General features: G+C 38.4%; 1 protein-coding gene across 2 annotated transcripts in view; it reads right to left on the bottom strand.

Annotated features, from left to right (window-relative positions):
- The window catches only part of NEB (nebulin), a 229,140-nt gene that overhangs the window by 168,429 nt on the left and 40,334 nt on the right, over window positions 1-20,377 (bottom strand). For both annotated transcript variants that reach the window (XM_068545120.1, XM_068545119.1), the window contains exons 21-37: window positions 19,504-19,602; window positions 18,628-18,732; window positions 18,433-18,540; window positions 16,650-16,961; window positions 16,338-16,544; window positions 14,084-14,188; window positions 13,225-13,332; window positions 11,154-11,465; window positions 9,954-10,160; window positions 8,014-8,118; window positions 6,388-6,495; window positions 5,125-5,436; window positions 4,348-4,554; window positions 3,768-3,872; window positions 3,477-3,584; window positions 2,499-2,810; window positions 1,137-1,343 (exon numbers count right to left, since the gene is read on the bottom strand). In XM_068545120.1, coding sequence (XP_068401221.1) covers window positions 1,137-1,343; window positions 2,499-2,810; window positions 3,477-3,584; window positions 3,768-3,872; window positions 4,348-4,554; window positions 5,125-5,436; window positions 6,388-6,495; window positions 8,014-8,118; window positions 9,954-10,160; window positions 11,154-11,465; window positions 13,225-13,332; window positions 14,084-14,188; window positions 16,338-16,544; window positions 16,650-16,961; window positions 18,433-18,540; window positions 18,628-18,732; window positions 19,504-19,602 — 3,027 coding nt within the window. The remainder of the gene's footprint in view (window positions 1-1,136; window positions 1,344-2,498; window positions 2,811-3,476; window positions 3,585-3,767; window positions 3,873-4,347; window positions 4,555-5,124; window positions 5,437-6,387; window positions 6,496-8,013; window positions 8,119-9,953; window positions 10,161-11,153; window positions 11,466-13,224; window positions 13,333-14,083; window positions 14,189-16,337; window positions 16,545-16,649; window positions 16,962-18,432; window positions 18,541-18,627; window positions 18,733-19,503; window positions 19,603-20,377) is intronic.

Raw genomic sequence — 20,377 nt, 5'->3', positions numbered from 1 at the left:
GGTTCTAGTCCAGACCAGGTCATTGACCTGCTGTGTGTCTTTAAAGGAGGTGTCTTGCCTCTCTGGGCCACACTTTCCTCAACTCTGCAATGAAGGGATTCAACCTGATGACCACCAAGATATCTCTCAGTGTTAGCATTTGCTATTTCTGTGATTCTCATCTTGGCATGATTATTTTAAAATGGTAATCTTTAACATTGAAAAAATGAAAGGCTTAATTCAATATTTAAAAAGTAAATGTATGTTTGTGGTAGTTTAAATTCTAAGTCTTAAAAGGGGCACTGAGATTTTTGCCTTGTGTCAACAAGTCCCTTTCAAAGGGGTTGGTCTTCTTGACAAAATTCTTTCTCAGAAGACTCCAGAGGATTTACTCAGCGACTTAGCGTAATACAGCTCTATCTTTCTACATCATTTTCTGCAATCGTTTCATGTTCAGGTCCAAATTATTTTTCCCCTTTTTGGTTAATCAATGGCATTTCTAATTATGACCCACAAAATATAACCAATGTTGTTGCAATTATTTTATTATTTGAAACTTAAAAACAGATGTCCAAGGGTGATGTACTTGTTGGTCCTGAAATCAAATTATGGCTAATTATGTCAAACTACAGTAAGGCTTTTCTAAAGGCTGGAGTCATTAATGATCCAGGGAACTACTGGTGGAGAGCTATCGCTCTCAGCATTGCCCAGAGAAGGTCCTGGCTCAGAATGCTGCTACAGCCATGTAATCTAGGAGTTTTCTTTTATTCCATCAAAAGAGCAAGGAAGCAGGGGTGGGCTGCAACACCCAGCTGTTATCAGCCCTACAGTCTACTGATTCAGCATAATGAGCTTCTACTAACTTCGCCTTAGACAAATGGGACTCATTTTCAAGATCTGCATTGAAAGAAAAGAGTCCATACTTATTTTGTTATGTCTATTAGGTAGGGTGGTTCATTGAGCATTTGGAGAGGGCACCTATTAGGACTGATTTCTATCTTTTTTGTTTGTTTGTTTAACTACAAGACCCTTTTTCAAGGTAGAGGAAACATTAATTATGATGCTGTAAAACTGTTATCAAAACCTGTAGATTAAATGTAAGATATGCCTGGCTTATTCCTGATGCTTATGAAACACTACATTATTGAAAGACTTACTTCGTTCATAATTTTTGCATTATTCTTGGCCAAAACCATGTTCACTGAGTCCATCAAGGTGGAATACTTCAAAGTGTCTGGGTGTTGGCGGTACTTCTTTTCACTGATAAGCTCCATGGCTTTCTTGTTTTTCTCAGCCTCCAGGGAGCCCAGAGGGAGCCATCCAATGCCCTTCATGTAGTCAGCATAGTCAGCTTTGTACTGATTCTGCAAAAGAGGAAAAGTTCGAGGATGAGAAGAAACCAAATATTCCAAGAACCATGAGTGGGTATTTAATATTCCATAAGTTCCACTTCAGTTTTCAACCGATAGTATATTCAACTTTAATTACTTTTATCCCTAAACTTTATTTTATTTTATTTTTTACATTTCCTTGCATGAGGAATTTAAAACAAGCAGCAATATCTTTGTGATTTATTTGCTTCTCTCAATGCCTTCATAAAGAAAAAGTGCTAAGAAATACCAAATAGATCAATCTACCATGTGACTACTATCTCAAGAAAGGTGGCCGTGCTGGACTAACTTTCTTACAAAAATCCCCAAGTCCCCTTGGTTAATAGAAGACTTAGAGGACTCCATTTCTCTCTTTTGCTATAAGCCTTTCAGCAGCCACCATGGTTACAACTCCTTCGGGTATGCCAGAAACCTCATTGATACTTTGTGCAAATTTCATTTTTTTCCCCTCAAATCAGACATTTCCCCCTATAACTGTACCATGGTTGCTTTCATTTGGGTACTTATGTACCTCCCCAGCTATAGCTCATCTCTTACATTTCCAAAGAGAAATACAGGCTCAGCATGGCCTGCATTTGGTTCATAATTTATATTCACTTTCCCTAGCCACCAAAGGGCCTCTATGGCTGAATTCTTGGCTTTATACTCTCTGTGCCTTCCTCACATTTATTCTAATAGCCGTTTCAGCCATCACCTCCTTACTATTTCATCAGTAAGTAAGATAGGCAATTATAAAGCTGGAAATGAAAGCTGGTTGGGAGTGAGGGACAGTAGCTCTCAAGTTACCTGACTTTCTGTTTTACCTCTTACTCCTTAATCAGGAACTTTTTATACTTCTGACTCTCTCTCTGCTAGATATATTTCCTTCAACACATTGTTTCTGAAACCAAATTTCATGTGTTATTGCTGATCTAGCATCCAGTAATGCTCACAACAATAATAGATAGGGTTCATCCCTTTTGTGTTAAAAAAAAAATAAATTCAATCTAAGGTAAAAAATGAAACACCTCACTGGGAAATTACATATGAATTTCTTTCAGGATTTTCAAAATGTCATTACTTATGGTCTTTCATGATTTGCTTATTATCCAAAGTAAATGCTCTGCAAATGTTGTGGCTGTCACGTACATCACTTTGAATCTGCATCATGTTTTTGGCCAATTCAAAGCTCATGGCATCAGGAAGCATGTTGTAGGCATGGATCACGTTCCTGTAGTTGGTGTTGGTGGCCACTTCCTGAGACTTCTTGGCTGCCACCATGCTGAGCATGTCCACCGGGGTGTGGAAGGATGTCTTGGATTTCTCGTACGCCTTCTTGTACTCCCGGTCTGACTGCATCTTGGCCACTTGCATGAAGTGCACCAACTTGGGGTCGTCCTCTAGGCTCCGGAAGCCAATGTGTTTCCCTTTGGCTTGTTCATAGGCTTGCCTGTACTTGTACTGTGGATGGAAAAGAAACATGGTGATGAAGATAGTGAAAGAAAGAGAACAAAATATAATTAACTACGTGCCATTAGCTTTGTCATAGGTGTAGGGTTTTAGAGCTACTCTAAACTTACAAAGGGAGGAGTTGTTGGCGGGGTGGGAGGACTGGGAGCAAAATATTTTTACTCCAAATTTCTTGACAGACTTGAGTCCATGAGGGAAAAAAATCATCTCAGAGTTAATCAAAGTGATGTGTAAATAAGTTGTTTTAGAACTTTATTTAGAAAGCAGCTTTTCCCACTCTGCTGTGTAACCAGCGGAAAAGGCTGCAGGCACCACTTTTCATGGTGCACCTCTACATTCAGGAAAGAGCTTGGTAATGGATCTTCTGGGTAAAGTGCATAGATCACATCCCTATGTTTGCTAGGAATTGCCCATAAACAATTTAAGCACTCTAAAAGTAACTTATTTTAACAAGACCCTGTCACTTTTTACATTGAATGATGAACAAATAATTAGAGCATCCTTGGACTGGGTGAAGGGAGGTGTCTTGTGTGTTACATGGGACAGTGGTCCCACCAACACTGGACAGAGCTGATTACAGCTCCTGCATACACATGAGCTTGGCTCATTTGCTCTTTTTCTCGTTTAGACTAAATAAGCATCAGTGGAAGCATTTACATCACTGGCAATGTCTCTGGAGGCTCTTGCAGCCTTTATTGGGATGGCATCAGGCCTCAGGTCATATCCTTTCTTCTTTTCTTCTTCCCAGCCAGCTTTGTACAGTTTCTAAATGATGAAGTAGAAAAACACCAGCATCTTGTTAGTCGCGTTAGAATGGGGACCCTAATTTTAAAGTGGTTGTCATGTGGAAGACAGATATTCCACAACTATTAGTTCCCTTCAAACTCTTCCCTCCCCCTGCCACCCCCCCGCTCCCTGCATCTTTGTTGTTGTTGTTAATCTACTCACATCACTCATGGTGATTTGGTTGACTCTGGAGAGTAAAATGTCTGGAGTATCAGGCATGATGTGAATGGTGGTCTTGTCTTTGTTCCATTTTTCACTGTAGAGTCTCTACAACAAGGAAGGCAGGCACATGACTGTACAGCAGGACAAATCTACAATGTACTATCAAGAGGAAGAGACTCACATCTCCATGGTAGAAGAGGTTAAATCTGATATTGGAAAATGAATGAAATAGCAAGAAGATGGGCTGATGAGACTGGACACATGATTTTAAAAATCATCAAACAATGGAGCCCTCTTCCACTGAAACAACAAAGGCTATCTTGCTCCAACCACATATTACGTAGAGTTTTGTGGTTCTAGCACACACTCGGTATGAGGTTGACAGACAGCCTGGGGTTGGTATAAGTGGGAGCTCTCTAGACACGATGACGGTTATAGCCTGCCCCCTCCTACCGCCACCGCCATGACCACGACCATCAGAAAGATGAAAACGCTGATGAAGGTCAAAGTGGCACTGCCTGGTTCAATGGTCTGAGCACTGCAGTGGTTCTGAGGCTGAGGCCAGCAGGTGAGTTCTTACCTTGTTCATAATCTGTTTGTTACTTCTGTTTAGTGCTTGTTCCAATGTGTCCATGGCGTACGTGAACTTTAGCGTCTCAGGGTGCTGGCGGTACTTCTTCTCGCTAAGAATCTCTCCTGCTTTCTTTGCCTTCTCCACCTCCAGTGACTCTATGGGCACCCAGCCGATCCCTTTCATCCAGTTGGTGAAGTCGGATTTGTACAGGTTCTTCACAACGAAAAAGGAAATTCTCATTTCAGAAAGAGTCAGGGCTTGGGTTTCTTTGACCAGATGATTTGCTCATTTTCAAAAAGAGGAAAAAAAAAAAAAGGATGGGGGGACTGGGAGAATAACCTGCTTTTTATTCCCTACTATCCTTCAGAGAAAAATTAATTATAAAAGTGATTGTATTCACGGTGGTTTTGAACAGAAAATCCTGACCCAATAATTCCTTTAAAAATTTAACTTTCTTGGGGGGAACGTTAACAGAATTTTGCACTGGAAGGGATATTATATAGCACCCATTTGGACCTGTTAGTCTTTCACAGAATACAACATATATTGGGTCTAACTTCCAAAGTTAAAGTATATATATACATAATAACTAAAGAAAACTATATATATAGTTCAAATGAGTGAAATCCTAAAACTCCAAATTCTGGAGAGGATCCCTGATTACAGTGAGTCCAACCAGGTTTAGGATGGAGTAAATGGAATTGCCGATTTCTAGTTCTTCTTAGCCATCAGCTAGAAATGGATAACTAATTTTATGCTGACAATCTGATGACTGCTACATACATCACTTTGAATCTGCATCGCGTTCCTGGAATGCTCCACGTTCAAGGCATCAGGCAGCAGGGTGTAGTGGTGGAAGGGTTGTCTGTAGTTGGTGTTGGTGGCGACCTCCTGAGATTTCTTGGCTGCTGTCACACTGAACATATCCAAGGGGGTGTGATACTTGGTCTTGCTGGCTTCATAGCCCTTTTTGTACTCACGATCTGACTGTATTTTGGCTACATTCATGTAGTGAACCAGTTTAGGATCATCCTGAAGACTGAGAAATCCAATTTGTTTGCCTTTGGCTTTCTCATAGCCCTCCTTATATTTGAACTATATGAAAAAGAAGGGCAGACGGAAGTTTGATAGAGTAGATTGTATGAAATACTAAAGTGTTAAATTGAATTTATATCACAAATTAAGCAATAGCCAAATTCAGTCTGAATCTAGGTAACACCTAAGTTTTGAGTATTTTTAAGTAAACAACTAGCAAAATATTTCCAATGGATAGTCTTGAGATCTGCTCTGGGGATAATTAAGAATGGAATAAATTGTAGTTTATATCTAGATTATTCATAAGTGGATTCTTTGAATACGATCAAAGGTTCCTGAAAAGTTTATTAAGTATTTGGTGTACATAGTTTTTATTATCTGTTTCTATGATTAATTTGCATTACTTATAAAGTATTTGCATAATCCTGAGTAACTTGCAGCAAAGACATTATAAAACTTAGTATATTGGACTCCAAATGAATGAGTTTCTACTCTATCAAGGTATATCAATTCCTAAAGAAAATATAACTTAATTTATAAAAAGTAATTAATTAAGTAAATAAGTAAGCAGGTAACTGAAATGCTGTCGTTTAATATATAATTCTTCCTGGTTTTCCATATATCACCAGATTTTTTTCTTTATGGAAATTATATTATCAAAAAATTGTATTCTTTTAAAATACTGGGAGACTTTTTTGATTTAGTAATATTTTAGTATGCCAAGGCTTTTTTCTTAACAAAATCCAAATAAAAAGCAGTTTTCAAGTTCATAATAATAATACTAATGAGAATTCCATGTATTTGACAGTTAAAAAAAATATCTTCTTTGTAACAACTTACTGAGTTTTTAAATATTTTTAAGATAAAAAAATCATTGGTACATAAGATATTAGGAATTATTTTTATACTACAATTTTTTATTTGCTTCCTAATATAGCTCATATAACCTCATACACCATGTAAATATTTTTTAAATATAAAGAGAGTTTACTACTTTCAAATTAGACTTACATCGCTAGCAATATTCCTTGAACTTTTTGCAGCAACAATTGGAATGGCATCTGGTCTCAAATCATAGCCCTTAGCAAGGGTTTTCTTCCAATCTGCTTTATAATTAGCCTTGAAAAAAGGAAAGATTATTTTATTATCTGACATAATTAAAAGAGGAATGAAACAGGAAACCAAAATCTTTCTTATAAAACATGTCATAATATATCCCTTTCTATTAGTTCATCTTTTAGAAATCTATTATTCTTAAAAAAAAAAAAAAAAATCAGTAAACTACATACACAGTATGATCTCAACTGCTGTAAAAAAATGTATATGTGTGCATTAAAAAAAGCAATGGAAAGGTATTGCTTTGAATGTGGGATAACAGAAGATTTTAATTTTTTCATAATTTTCTATATTTTCCAATTTTTCTATAATAAGCATATGTAATGCTTTTATTTTCTTGTATTTTTTATAATGAAACATTTTAAACTTACAGAAAGATGTGGGTACTAAAATTAAAAGTTCAGATGTAGTACCACCCGGCTTTAATTAATATTAATGTTTAAATATTACTTATAAAAGCAGGAAAAAGTTTTAAATAAACCAAAAGCATAGAAATGAGTACTTAAAAAAATGTTTATTTGGAGATAAAAGAGAGCCTAAAATGTTAGGAAGAATGACTAAATCATCTTTTAAGAAATGAACAATTTTATCCAGGTTGGATTATGTCTTTAAATTAGAATTTACCAATCTGCTTTAAAAGCAAAAGGAAATAATTCATAATAGTAAATTTAAACATCGCCACCAATTAGAGAGAGATGCTAGTCACATACAAAGAAGAGTTTCTAAAGAAAATCACGGTAAACTTTTTTAGAAGTTTAGAAGTTTAACAAATAACTGAAACAAAAGTTATAGAAATAGCAATACTTATCCTTACTACAGACTATACATTCCTGTATTTTCCAATCCTCTCTGCCCCATTTTGTTTTACTTTTTAAAAAATGGAACACAACCTACTAGCTTGATCTTATAACCCACTAATGAGTCATAGCCCACAGTTGGGAAAAGTCTGCATTAAGTGAAATGTATGGTAGCCTCTAGTCTCATATTCTATGATAAGGATCCAATCTGGAGACTGTTGGTTCGCAAATTGGTCCCCATACATGGAAGGCAAGGAGAGACTGAAAAAACAGGCTGACCACTCCAGCTTGGTAGGCGGCAGGTTTACTAAACAAGGGAACTTACATTCGAGGGTTGTCTTGGGCAGCCACAAGCCAAGTAGATCTTCACACCCGCCCGCCAGAACCTTACAAGTTTATTTAGGCCTCAAGTGGATTCAGTGCAAGTGGTCTCAACAACACATTGGTCTCTCAAGGCTGTGTCCTTGAAAATGGCTCCCACTGTGGGAACAGTGGGCAGAACTTACATTCCAAGGACGGGAGGGGGTGAGGAGCCTCCAATTGCCCAGGTCCAGCTCAAGGGTCACCTGGCAATCACGTCCTCTCAATGACCTCCTCCATCAAAGACTCAAAGGGTCCACACTCAGTTTGCTCCCCCTAAAATTCCCAGTGCTAGAGTTATACAGAACTGGAAAGGAGAGGCCCATGTAAGCAATACTAGACGGGCACCAGGCCAAATACTCACATCACTGATGTTGAAGGCATTGACCTTGGCTTGAATAAACTGCGGTACATCAGGGTCCATAGTGTACTTGTGCTTCCGTTTCTCTCCCTCCACCTTGTAGTTAAACTAAAAACAAAGGAGGCAGCGTGCAAATTGTATTAGCTAACATAATGTAAGTTTCATCTAGCACACATTCCTTTAAAAAGGAAGACTATCGTTTGTGTTTTTCCATTTATAAGGCAATTAGCTACATTATCACACAGAGGGAGTGTTGGCAGATGTATTCATTGCTCATTCCACCCATATTTATTGGACAGTAGTCTGATCAATAGGCAGCATGGTAAGTTCTGTGTTTAAAGTGGTTAAAAAGAAAAAGGCAGAACTGTCCTCTTGGAGCTTATAGTCCAATAGAGGAAGCAGAGAATAGCGCATAAACTGTAAGGTAGAGCTAGAATTCGTGATGTGTTGTAAATAAAATAACTTTAGGAAAGAAATGAACAGGGTCAGGGTGGGGGGTCAGCAAAGGCTCTCTAAAAAGGTAACATTTACACCCAAACTTGAAGAAAAGGGAAGGGTCCGGGCAGAAGAAGAGCATTCAGGGTCCTGGGTCTAGAAGAGGCATGGCCAGCTTGAGGGACTGAAGGTCACTGGGCTGGAATGTGCTGAGCGAGTTCCCAGGAGGATTAGATAGGAGGGGGTCAGGGCCACAGAGCTGAGGGCCTTTTCAACCAAGTTAACAGTTTAGATTTTACTTTGAGTTCAAGGAGAAGTTACTAAGGGGTTTTAAGTATAAGAAGGACATGATTTGATTTATGTCTTAAGACAGTCTTTTTGGTTTTAATGTGACCCCAGGCAGGAAGTCCAGGTAATGGATTATTACAGTTGTCCACGTGAAATATGGAGGCCAGAACTAGGGTTGGTGGCAGCTGAAAGACAGAGAAGTGCTCCAACAGGATGGCTGAGAGATTTGGGAGGCTAACTCAGTAGATGCGTTGGATGAGGGGGTTCACACGGAGAGGTGTTAATGGTGACTGCCAGGTTTCAGGCTTGAGTAACTAGGTAGATGTTGATGGCATTTATTGGGATGAGGAAGACTTAATATAGTGAGTTTAGGGTCTCCCTAGCTAACTGGAAAAACACAGGGAGAAGTGACACCTCGGTCAGTACAAAAGAAATCAGAACAATCTACACCATTTAGTACCACTAGAGTAGAATTAATCTTGAAACATCTGGGGTAATGTGGGACTGGTCTGAGAAATAAAATCCAGAAAACCCTCAAATCTGAACCAAAGAATGCATTCCCCACCTTCAGATATCTGGGGCTAAAGACGCAAAAAGTCCTCTCTTCTTTGTTTTTTACTTACCACACTCTTTCCGGGGGAGGTATCTTAGAACTCTGAAATTATCAAATGAGGTGAAGCACTGAGCATTGTAATTAGCCTCTGACTAAGAAAAAGGGTCCAGATAGACCTGGGCTCAGAAAAAAGACTCTGGATGACTCCGAAAGCAAACTGCTTAACTCTTCCCCAGAGGCGTCTCTCTCTCTCAGAATATCGCCCTAATGATTTTGCAAGGGGATTAGGACATTAGCCTTCCCCTCATCTGGCTAGGTAGAACTCTTGCAACTCAGAGCAATAAATATCTTGGTTTGCAATTCAGACAAGGTCACAGATTATAACAGAAATAATTTTATTCCATATGTATAGTGTAGGGGTCTGCTTATAAATAACACAGACTCTCTACATTTGGAAAACAAAGCAAACTTGGAACATCGTCCTTCTCTCCTCCCGGTTCTTCTTTAGTCCCAAGTTGCTTCAAAAGTAAAACCTTTTGAATATACCTCTGAAAGCAGATGATTTGCTAACATAGATGCACACTCATGAATTGAATTAGGAAGGATTGTAGAGTAACTGGTCATGGGGTTATTCATGGACAAAACTGTTTGAAGGAAAACCACTTACGTCACTTAGCTGCTTTGTGTTGTGCTGAGCCAAAACCATGCCCACGGAATCAGGCACACTTGTGAACTTGATGGTATCTGGGTGCTGTCGGTACTTTCTCTCATTTAATGCATCGCCTGCTTTCTTGGCCTTCTCAACCTCCAGAGAACCAAAAGGGATCCATCCAACGCCCTTGAAGAAGTTGTTGTACTCATCTTTATATACATTCTGTAAAAGAGTAATCTCAGATGAGGAGATATCCTAGTGCATACTCAAGAGCTGTTTCTGGAATCTGTAATTCTATCCAGGGGGGAATGAAGAGCAACCTGTCAGCATGCTTGTGTCTATACTGGAGCTTTTGGTTATCTCTGCCACACAGCTTCTTACCCAGAATTTTGTCATAAGAAAAAGCAGTTCTGTTGTTAGAGTGCATTAACATTCCAGGAGAGAATGTAGGCCACATATTTCCACGGGTACTGCTTAAAAAAAAAAGTGTCTCTTTTGACAATAAATTGGGCTTTCCTTTTGATTTCACTGAAATCTCCACAACTTTTGAATTTCACCCACACCGTCCACCTGGGCTCCTCCATCTCAGATGGAGAGAGACATTCTCATTGAGCAACAATAAAGGAACACAATGTTTCCCCTTTACCAAGGATGATTCTTACAAAAACCTGGCTCCTGCAGCAGGAAATGCTCTGAATATTAAACACCCTCCCCCATGCAGCTCTCCATGAGTCATGCTGCAATCACAAAGCCCTCCTGGTTCATTTTAGATGACTCGTTACATAGATTTACATGCATGAGAGTGTGACCTTGAGTTCAAAAATAGAAGGAAAAAAAAAAAAGAACTTTCCTGAATTCAGAAAGAATAGAGAATGCTCCTATTTTGCATTATACATATTGCCGTTGAAGCAGGCCCACCAGGAGCAAACATTTCTTTTTGTTGAGAACCAGGGTGGCTTATGTACTTAGTAGAACATGGCTTTATCTTTGATCCATAAGTTAATAAAGATAATATCAATGATTGCGATAGGAGCACAGAAAGCTAGTAAAACACAGCGTGTCTACCATGCCTTTGTTACTCTTTCAATGATGACTGTATATTTTAAAGTGCATTTTTCAAATACCTTATTGTATTGTGAAGTCTACTAAAATAGGAAGAAATGATCACCTGTTCAGTACCAGCATCTCTAGGTCTATAATGTTATACATACTCACGTCACTCTGAATTTGATTCATATTCCTGGTATGCTCAAGACTCAGGGCATCAGGTAGGTATGTGTAGTGATGTATCGGCTGCTTGTAGTTGATGTTGGTGGCAACATCCTGGGCCATCTTTGCAGCTGTAATGCTAACCATGTCCCCAGGGGTATGGTAGCTGGTTTTGGTGTTTTCATAGTTCTTCTTGTATTCACGATCAGACTGTAACTTTGCCATATTCATATAGTGGACGAGCTTAGGATCATCCTGGAGGCTTCTAAAACCCATATGCTTTCCCTTTGCCTTCTCGTAAGCTTCCTTGTATTTATACTGTGGAGGCAGAATTTGGTTAGCAAAGTCCTAAGCATTGGGAACATTAGGTGGAGCGATTATGTTCACACACAAAGGCATTCAGAATATTGTGACTTTCTGGAAGACTGTACAAGAAATACAGTCCACACCCCACGTCCCCCAACCCCAGGAAGTTTAGACTGAAAGCATTTATTTCCAACACTGCTGGGTTATAAATGGGTATCATGATAAATTCAGGAGCAGTTTCTTTTCTTTGCTACGAATGCTATAGATGATTTGCATGTGGAACTTTATATAGAGCCAACTCTATTAAGTTTTCACACTTAATATAAACATAACATATTCCAAAATACAAGACTACATTCCAAATATATCTCTTGGTTTTCCAGGGATGTGAATTTTCCTAATCCAACATGTTAGTTCACATCACAGAATACTAGAAATACTTCTGTTTTCGATTCTGATTGGCCCAGGATATGTACACAACAGATGCAGAAGAAACTCTAAAGAACTGTACATGCAAGACGTTTATACTCAGATCTCTTTGGGGTGGGGTATGGAAAATATTACTATGTTTGTTGTCTCAGTTGACCTAATATGGTTTAAAAAAAAAACAAAAAACCTCTTCTTTGGCAGGTAGCTAGGCTTTCACCCAACCCCATTTCTCAGCAGCTACTCTCCAAGCTCACTGCTGAAGCAGCTGCAGATGAATTAAGGAACTATATAATAAGGGCAGGAACCACCGAGACCTTTCCTCATCAGTAAAAGCCTGACTGCAAAAGCTCTGCGGTCCAAGGTCTCTCACCGCTGAGATCGGCAATGGGGTGTAGACTGAGCTATACAGTAGGTAACAGATCAAAACCTCAATTTTTATGTAAGAGAATTCAAATCCACCCAAACTCTGAAGACACTCTGCTCCTGCCATTTAAGCGCCAATTTATAAACAAGAGTTTAGCAGGCAAAAGAATTATCAAGTAATTTCTAGGCATGTTAGAAAAAGTTCTGTGTAAGGGCTAAAAATAAAAATGATAATGTCATATTTTAGACTGTCACTTTCTCCTTAAACTAGAAATGTATTTCAGAGTGATGTGCAAAGCTTTGAGGAACACATTTTCAGTACCATCCCTACATGGAAGACTGTAGAATTCTTACACCCTATCTTCCACATGGTCTGTACACGTGGTTTCTTCCTTTTCTTGTCTCAGACAAAGAGTGTAGCCTCTGGAATAGTGTGTGACAGTGAAATCTATGGGGTGTGCGTGCTTTTGGAAAATTTTGTTTTTCAATGATAAGAAGAAGTATAAGTGTACACTTTTTCTATTACAGATGAAATAAATCAAAATTATATTCTAGAAAAGTGGGCTTTTTCCCATTTGGTTTATAAAATCTGTACATTTTATTTAACATTTTTTCAATCTTCTTAATACAATTATAATACAGGCAGTCATCTGAATTTAACGTGTTAGCATCAGGTGGGGTATTCTCCCTGAAAATAAATGTGGGCTGTCAGGGAAATGTGTCAGGGAAGGTAATTTGGGCTATGAATCAGGAAAGAAAGCCACTGTCAGATTTATGACAGCTCTACCAAGTGGGGTCAACTGACAAGAATCACAAAACATTGAAAAAGTGACAGGTTTTCAAAACAATATTTTGTGGAGAATTTAAATGTCATTAATTCAACATACTGTTTTCAATGTGGCATCATTTTAACAAGCACCCGTTTGATTACTTTGTGAAAAAGACAATCACCCAGATTTCACCTAAAATTTTTACTCACGTCACTGGCAATGTTTCTTGATGCTTTGGCTGCAGTGATGGGTATAGCATCACCCAGCACATTGTTGCCCTTGGCTATTAAATCATGCCAGTCCTGTTTATAACAGACCTGCGATGGAAAAGGAAAAAGGATGTCAGCATGTTGTGGGGTAATCAGCTACACTGATTCCTCAACAGCTGGGATTGCTTTGTTCTTTTCCAGATAGAAGCTAGAAGAATCTCCGATAGCACACAGTTTTAAGAAGTCACATTAATGATAAATCAACTATACTTCAATTTAAAAAAAAGAAGTCACATTAGCAAAACATCATACATAAAATTGTATAGCATAAAATTATTAGACTCTGTACTAACCATTCACCAAAGTCTGGTTTGGGCATATATTGAAGAGGGAAATTGAGAAACTGGAGTGGATCCAGAGGAGAATAATAAAGGTTCTGGAAACCACAGTATGTGAGAACCAACTGGAGAAAATGAAGTTCAATCTTATGAAAGGAAGGTCCAGGAAAGACCTGGTGGTTAGCTTTAGAAATTTTAGGTTGTTGTTAAAAAAAAAAAAAGGGGGGGGGATTTCATTTATCCTTATTTTTCTGGAGGATAAAAACTTCCTCCATGTGCAGAACTAGGAAAACTAGAGGAATATGTGTTGAGCTTGACACAAAGAAGAATGCTATACCCTTTAGAGTTGTCCTATACTTGAAAAGGCCGACTCAAGAGGTACAGAACCATCATCATGGGATATGCTCTAATGGGGGCTATGGAGAAAATTGACCTAAGTTGTCAAAGCCCTGTCATGCACTAAAATTCTATTATTTTATCATCAGGTCTGGGTTTCACACCCCATCAAAAACCCTACTTACATCACTTATATTGTAAGCATTGCACTTGGCCTGGAGAAATTGAGGAACATCAGGACCCATCGTATATTTATGCTTCACATCTTCTCCTTTAGCTTTGTATAAGATCTGCAACACATAGTCACAAAAATAAAATGCATTATGGATGGTACAAAAAGGAAAATACATTAATTACACGCTTAAAGAAGTTATTCCTAGCATAATCCCCCACAATTTCTATTACTTAAAATTATCAAAGCCATCTTCCTATTTTAAGAAACTCAAGAATCTCATTATCTTAAGGAAGACCCAAAAACTCTGTATTAAAATAGAGAGAAAAAAATCCTAAGAAAAGAGAAATCTTTGCTTGCCAGAGATGAATAAAAAATGAGTTCAAATGTGAAACCCTAACATGGATAACAGAATTCACTAAAGCCAGAAAAGGTCATTTTTGCTAGTGGAGTTAATAGTTCTTAAAGTCTTGGTTGTTTGTTTTTTTTTTTTGGTTTTTTATTCTTAGAGAGAAAGAGGTAGTTAGAATGAGTCTTTCAATTCCCCTAAAAACTTTCCAATTATAATTGTATCAGTAAAAGCACATAATAATTTCCTCATAATATAAAGGTGCTTATATGTAAATCCAGCCTACGCAAAAGGTTTACCACTTCATATTTACCCTATTTTGCCATTTTAAAGATGTCTGAAAGACACCAAAGTGCATGGGGTAGAAATCATACTGTATCCTCCTCTTGGTAATGAAAAAGAAAGAAATTGCTCAGTTTCTAAAACTAAAACAGAATCGGAATCCCAAGTAGATTTTTAATCTCTTGATTGTCATTTATCATATATACCTCCATTTCCCAGGCATGTCTGTGTGGAATACCATATGTAAACTGGTGTGCATGTATCACAAGTAAAATCTGAAATGGCTTATATCTAAATGAATCTCCAAATACTAAATAATTTCTTCTAGGAATCCAAGAGCTATCTTCACTTCCTCACTGCCTTTAGAAACCACATCTAAGCATTCAGAGAATCTCGTTAATTTTACCTTCTAAACATCTCCTTTCCCACTGCTATTGCCTGAGTTAGGTCCGAATAAGGCTTCTGTTGAATTTCTGTAGCAGCTTTCTAATTCATCTCCTTGCCTTCAATCTCTCCCCTTTCCAATATATTCTCTGCATTTTTTGCCAATTATCTTTTAAAACACAGACCTGATAATGCAACTCCATGGATTAAAAATCTTCAGTACTTCCTGTTACCTACCCCATAATGTCCAGAGTATAAATTAACATTCAAGACCCTCAATAATCAGGTCTTGAAGGATTACAATCCTGAATCCTTCATCCTTCACTGTCCTTCCATTCATTACTTCTTGACTGTCATTATGTTTTTCCTTTTGCCAATAATGCAGCCTTCCCTTATTTGCCAGGGAAGCTCTGGCAGGCAGTTACCCTCTCCTCTTATACTTACTTAGCACATGCCTCTCCTGTAGCGTTCGTCTCTCCATATGATGATGCTGTTTCTATCCATGTCTTTGTCTTATACTCTTGTCCTGTATCCCATTCATCCTCGTCTGTTTCATCTTTATACCATCAGCACATAATATAGTGCCTGGCACATGGAAGGTGTTCAAAAACATTCATTCAATGAATTAATGAATGAATGTTTTTGGTGTCCCTTTAGCTCTTTCATACACCAAATTTTCCTTGAGAGCTGTCTTTAGCCAGAGCATATACATTGCTCATGGACAGGCAGGCAAACAATATACTAATCTCCTCGAAGACGTAAGTAAAGAAAAGTCTCTATAATAATTGTGTATGATGAATTCTGAGGAGAGAAATCATCTACTCATGTGTATTATTTCCCTGTACTAATATTTTATATATGAAAAGCAAATATGAGCAACTTAATATAGAATTGAATATGATGCATTTGCCACAATAAGGTGTATGGGATTTAAGCTTAAGTTTTGTTTGTGTGTGTGTTGTTCTAGGGTAGAACTTTTTGCACTTTCTCAAATACTTTATCAAATAACACAGTATTTATAGGCAGTTAAAAAGGAAGACATTTTTAAAAGGAAGGTAAAAAGCAAGATAGAAAAAAAAAAAAAAAGAAAATGTTAGTGCCCAAACTAAAAATAATTGTAATTATTTTTTTTAAATGAAATAAAATAATAATTTTAAAAGGAAAAGATATTAGGCTCAGAGAATAAAAATGATGAGCTGATCTTTTGAAGCCTCCCTCCATCCTTTTGCACCCTCTCTTTTGTTGTACTCACATCACTGACTTGCTGTGTGTTCTGTTTTGCCTGGACCATAACTGGGGAGTCCACGATGCTGGTAAATTTGAGGGTGTCTGGATGTTGCCTGTACTTCTTTTCGTTCAGGGCATCACCTGCCTTTTTAACTTTTTCTACCTCCAGACTGCCAATAGGTATCCAGCCTATGCCTTTCATCCAGGTGTTGTAGTCTTCCTTATAGACGTTCTACAGCAAAGAGAGAAGAGAGAAGTGAGTGCCCCAGGCAGTGGGTTCTCTCACGCAGGCTCCCTCCTTAGAGGGGGACTGTCTTGTGGAGTAAATGTCACTTACATCGCTCTGTATGTGCATCATGTTTTTCGACAATTCCAGGTCCATGGCATCAGGCAGGTAGGTGTAGTGATGAAGCAAATGCTTATAGTTGGCATTGCTGGCAACATCCTGAGCTTTCTTAGCTGCCACAACGTTGAACATATCATGGGGTGTGTTGTATTTGGTCTTTGTCTTCTCATAGTCTTTTTTATATTCCCGGTCCGATTGTATCTTGGCCACATTCACATAATGAACCAGTTTAGGATCATCTTGGAGACTTCGGAAGCCAACCATTTTCCCTTTGGCTTTTTCATAATCTTTTTTGTAGTGAACCTGTTGGAAACAAAGGTGGTCATATTTTTTAATGTAGTTATGAAGGTTTTACTGAACAATGAGACCATGATTTGAGCAACTGAGCTTCCCAGAAATTATTTCAATAACCAAACAATTCGATATTTGCTTGTATATATTTGAAATGTAGCCTATTAAAATTAAAATGTTATTTAGAGTCCATTTGGTTGCTTCTGCCACCCAAGGGAGGTTGGGGTGGGGATGTTACTATAATTTATATCAGTGACACAGTAAAATAAGTTCTGTTCCACTTGGACAGTGATAGAGACAAATGAAAAGATAAATATTTCACAAACTCTACCAATTATACTGTGCTTCTAAAGCCAAATAGCTGGCTATTTTATTAGTAGAATTATACTAGTAGTAGTAATAGTACAATTTTAATGAGTCTTTGGATATTCAAAGGGAGACCCAGAACCAGTAGTGTGTAACACTAATTGGTTCTGAATAATAAAGTGGGGAGAATTAAGCGTCCTTGAGGAGACTTGGGAAGAACCCCAGGAAACGGAGAAGCAGAGATGTGAGGGAAGGTTTGTGTGTATGCTGGGGTGGGGTGGCTGGAGGAGATCACCCACAGAGAAAGGGGATCAGTGAGAAATTCTGGAGCAGGGCTGTTAGGACACAGACATTCATTATTCAGTCTTAATGTATTTACATTGCTGCAGTGACAACCCCATTTCAAACAATCATTAAAGTTGTGCTTGGGATTTGGAGGGAAACCAAAAAGAAGGGGCTGAGTTCCATCTCTGGATCATGCAGAGCAGAAAGAGAATAAATCTAGGGGAGGAGAGCCCAGGTAAGCCAGAGCAAAACCATCATGTGCAAACCAGGAGCCAGAGGTGATCGGAAAAGCAAAAACCTCAGAGAATGCAGCAAGCATGGGGAGGGAATCCCACTTCCTGCAGGACAGCAGGAGGGGGCTTGAGTCCATTTTATTTAAATCTCAAAGAGCAAAGTGACTTCAGTTCATATCTGAGTTGAAGTAAGATAGGAAAAGAAACAAAAGTCTTAACTTTAATGCAACCTAATGGCTGACTCTTAGGGGCTCTGACACTTGAAGCCCATTCATCAGTCTGTAGAAGCAATGAAGTGAAAAGAGAGGTAAGGCAAAGAGGGAATTCATAGAAATTTAGCAAGTTTTGAGATAAAGGTTTACCATCAGGAGGTTATTATGATGTCAATAGCTTCTTTATTTCTATAAGAGAAATAACGTGAATTTCTGCAGAAATATAGATGAGAATTTTAAATTAGGGGGCTTGATTAGAACAGATTGGTTAAGGTTATACAAATCCTTACCCCCAAGAAAATTCAGATCTGTTTAGGGAACTTTCTTCTCTAAATAGTTTCAGCCTGGCTTGCTTCCAGTCAGGGACAGCAGACATGGGGACTTGGATAAGAAGCCCACCTGCCCCCATTTTCTGGTTACACACAGGTGACCACCAGCTGGACTTACGTCACTCGCCGCCTGCCTGGCAGCTTTGGCAGCTTTGATGGGGATCGCATCGTTTCTCAGGTCGTATCCCTTCTTGCTCAGGTCTTTCAAGTCTGCTTTGTACATATTCTGAAAGAAAAATGTCATTTGAAGATAACTCAGACCACATGTAGAAAAGGCTTAACCCTCAGTGAGCAGCTGAGCCCACATGCACACCTCACTGATATTGTAGGCGTTGACTTTAGCCTGAATGAACTGGGGCACGTCCGCCGGCAGACTGTACTTGTGAATAAATTCCTCCCCTTTGACTTTGTAGGCAATCTGGAAGAGAAAAAAACACATAAACAAACAAATAAAGTAGGGGAAAGTGTTTAACGGCACAGGAGAATAATTTTGGAGCAGATCACATTGCACAGAGGAGTTTTTTTAATGAAAGACACTCTCTGTGCCTTCCCCACATTCCCCTGAAAATATTTGTAGGCATTTAAGATCTCCTATGCAATTGCACAGGGTCTGATCTTAGTGCCTGTTTAGCCTTGGCAAAAGTCTCTTGGTATGCGTTAAGAACCTCCAGACTAAGGTAGGGGGACCTAGCTAAGAGCCCAGGAAAGTGACCCAAAGACAAAGTTAACCTGCAGACACTTTCCTGAGCATAGGAAAAGTTAATAGGGTGGGATTTACCAACTATCTATATTATATTTTGTGGGCAGTGGGTGACTAAAGGGACTTAGGGGTAGTTTTTACTAAGCATGATTTTTGTCTTACCTCTGACTTTAAATATAACCCCTTCATATGATGTAGTGTCTATAATCACTTTCCTGATCTTTCCTAGAAATAGGCTTGTGTTTCTGGTTATCAAGAGAAGCCCCTCTTACCTTTTCCTCGAGAGCAATGTCCAATCACTGACATATATACAATCCTCTAAAGATATGAATGAGGTGTGCTTTTTTAATGAAAACCTGGGGAATTATACAGTTGCTCATATAACTGAGTCTCTTTAGATTGCCTAATAAGTACAGGTGATCATTACATTTAGAATACAAATGTATTTGTATGAGTTAACATTTAAATACAGAGAGAATTAACACGTACATCACTCCTCTGGGCCTGGTTGATCTTAGACTGCACTATAATTGGAGCATCTTCAATCGAAGTAAACTTGAGAGTATCTGGATGTTGGCGATATTTTTTCTGTTTGACACATTAAAAAGAGAAAGATAATAATACTTTCACCAAAGGCTAAGAAATCAAAATACTTTAGATTTATTTTGGAGGGACAAGAAATTTTCCTGATTTTAAAATGTAAAAATATTTGATTCTTTGCTGGCTTGGGGGAAAAAATGAATACAATACAAAAACCAACATTTAAAAGAGATTGTTTTAATTTTGGATTGTTTGGGGCAGTACAGACAAACATAACTTTCAGGAACGACTTTACTCTCTTAATTTCTTGCTTACGATGTGAAAGAAGGCACTGTGAAAGCTCAGCAGAATCCCGAAACATTACAAAGTTTTCTAAAGGATTAACAGAAAAGCATGCAAGAACATTTGGAGTATCTTTGCATGACACTAAACAAGCTCCCAGGAATGTCATTTTCCTTGTCACTCCATCAGCAACTGAAGCTCTCCAGTTGAGGGAGGAGGAATTGAGGAACTAGGGCAATTGCTATGGATTATTAATAGGAAAAGAAGGACTTTTGCTTTGCAAGCCTTAATGAGGTTAGTACATAAGTTATCACTAAAGTGCTGAGGAGACATAGGAGAGGGCCCATGGGGAAGATGTCTCAATTGGGAGCTGGCAACATCTAGCTACCCTTATTCCTATGTTCTTCTCCTAGTTCTCTTCATTTTTGCATACTATACATCCCACTTTTGTGTATATAGTAGCATCCCTCTTTCAACTTCAGACTTCTGAAAACCACTAACCCAGAATTTTTTCTGAAAGATCTCTTGAGTAGATAAAGTG

This window comes from Eschrichtius robustus, chromosome 5 (assembly GCF_028021215.1).
Source record: "Eschrichtius robustus isolate mEscRob2 chromosome 5, mEscRob2.pri, whole genome shotgun sequence".
Taxonomy (NCBI): domain Eukaryota; kingdom Metazoa; phylum Chordata; class Mammalia; order Artiodactyla; family Eschrichtiidae; genus Eschrichtius; species Eschrichtius robustus.
This window is presented reverse-complemented; position numbering and strand designations above follow the sequence as displayed.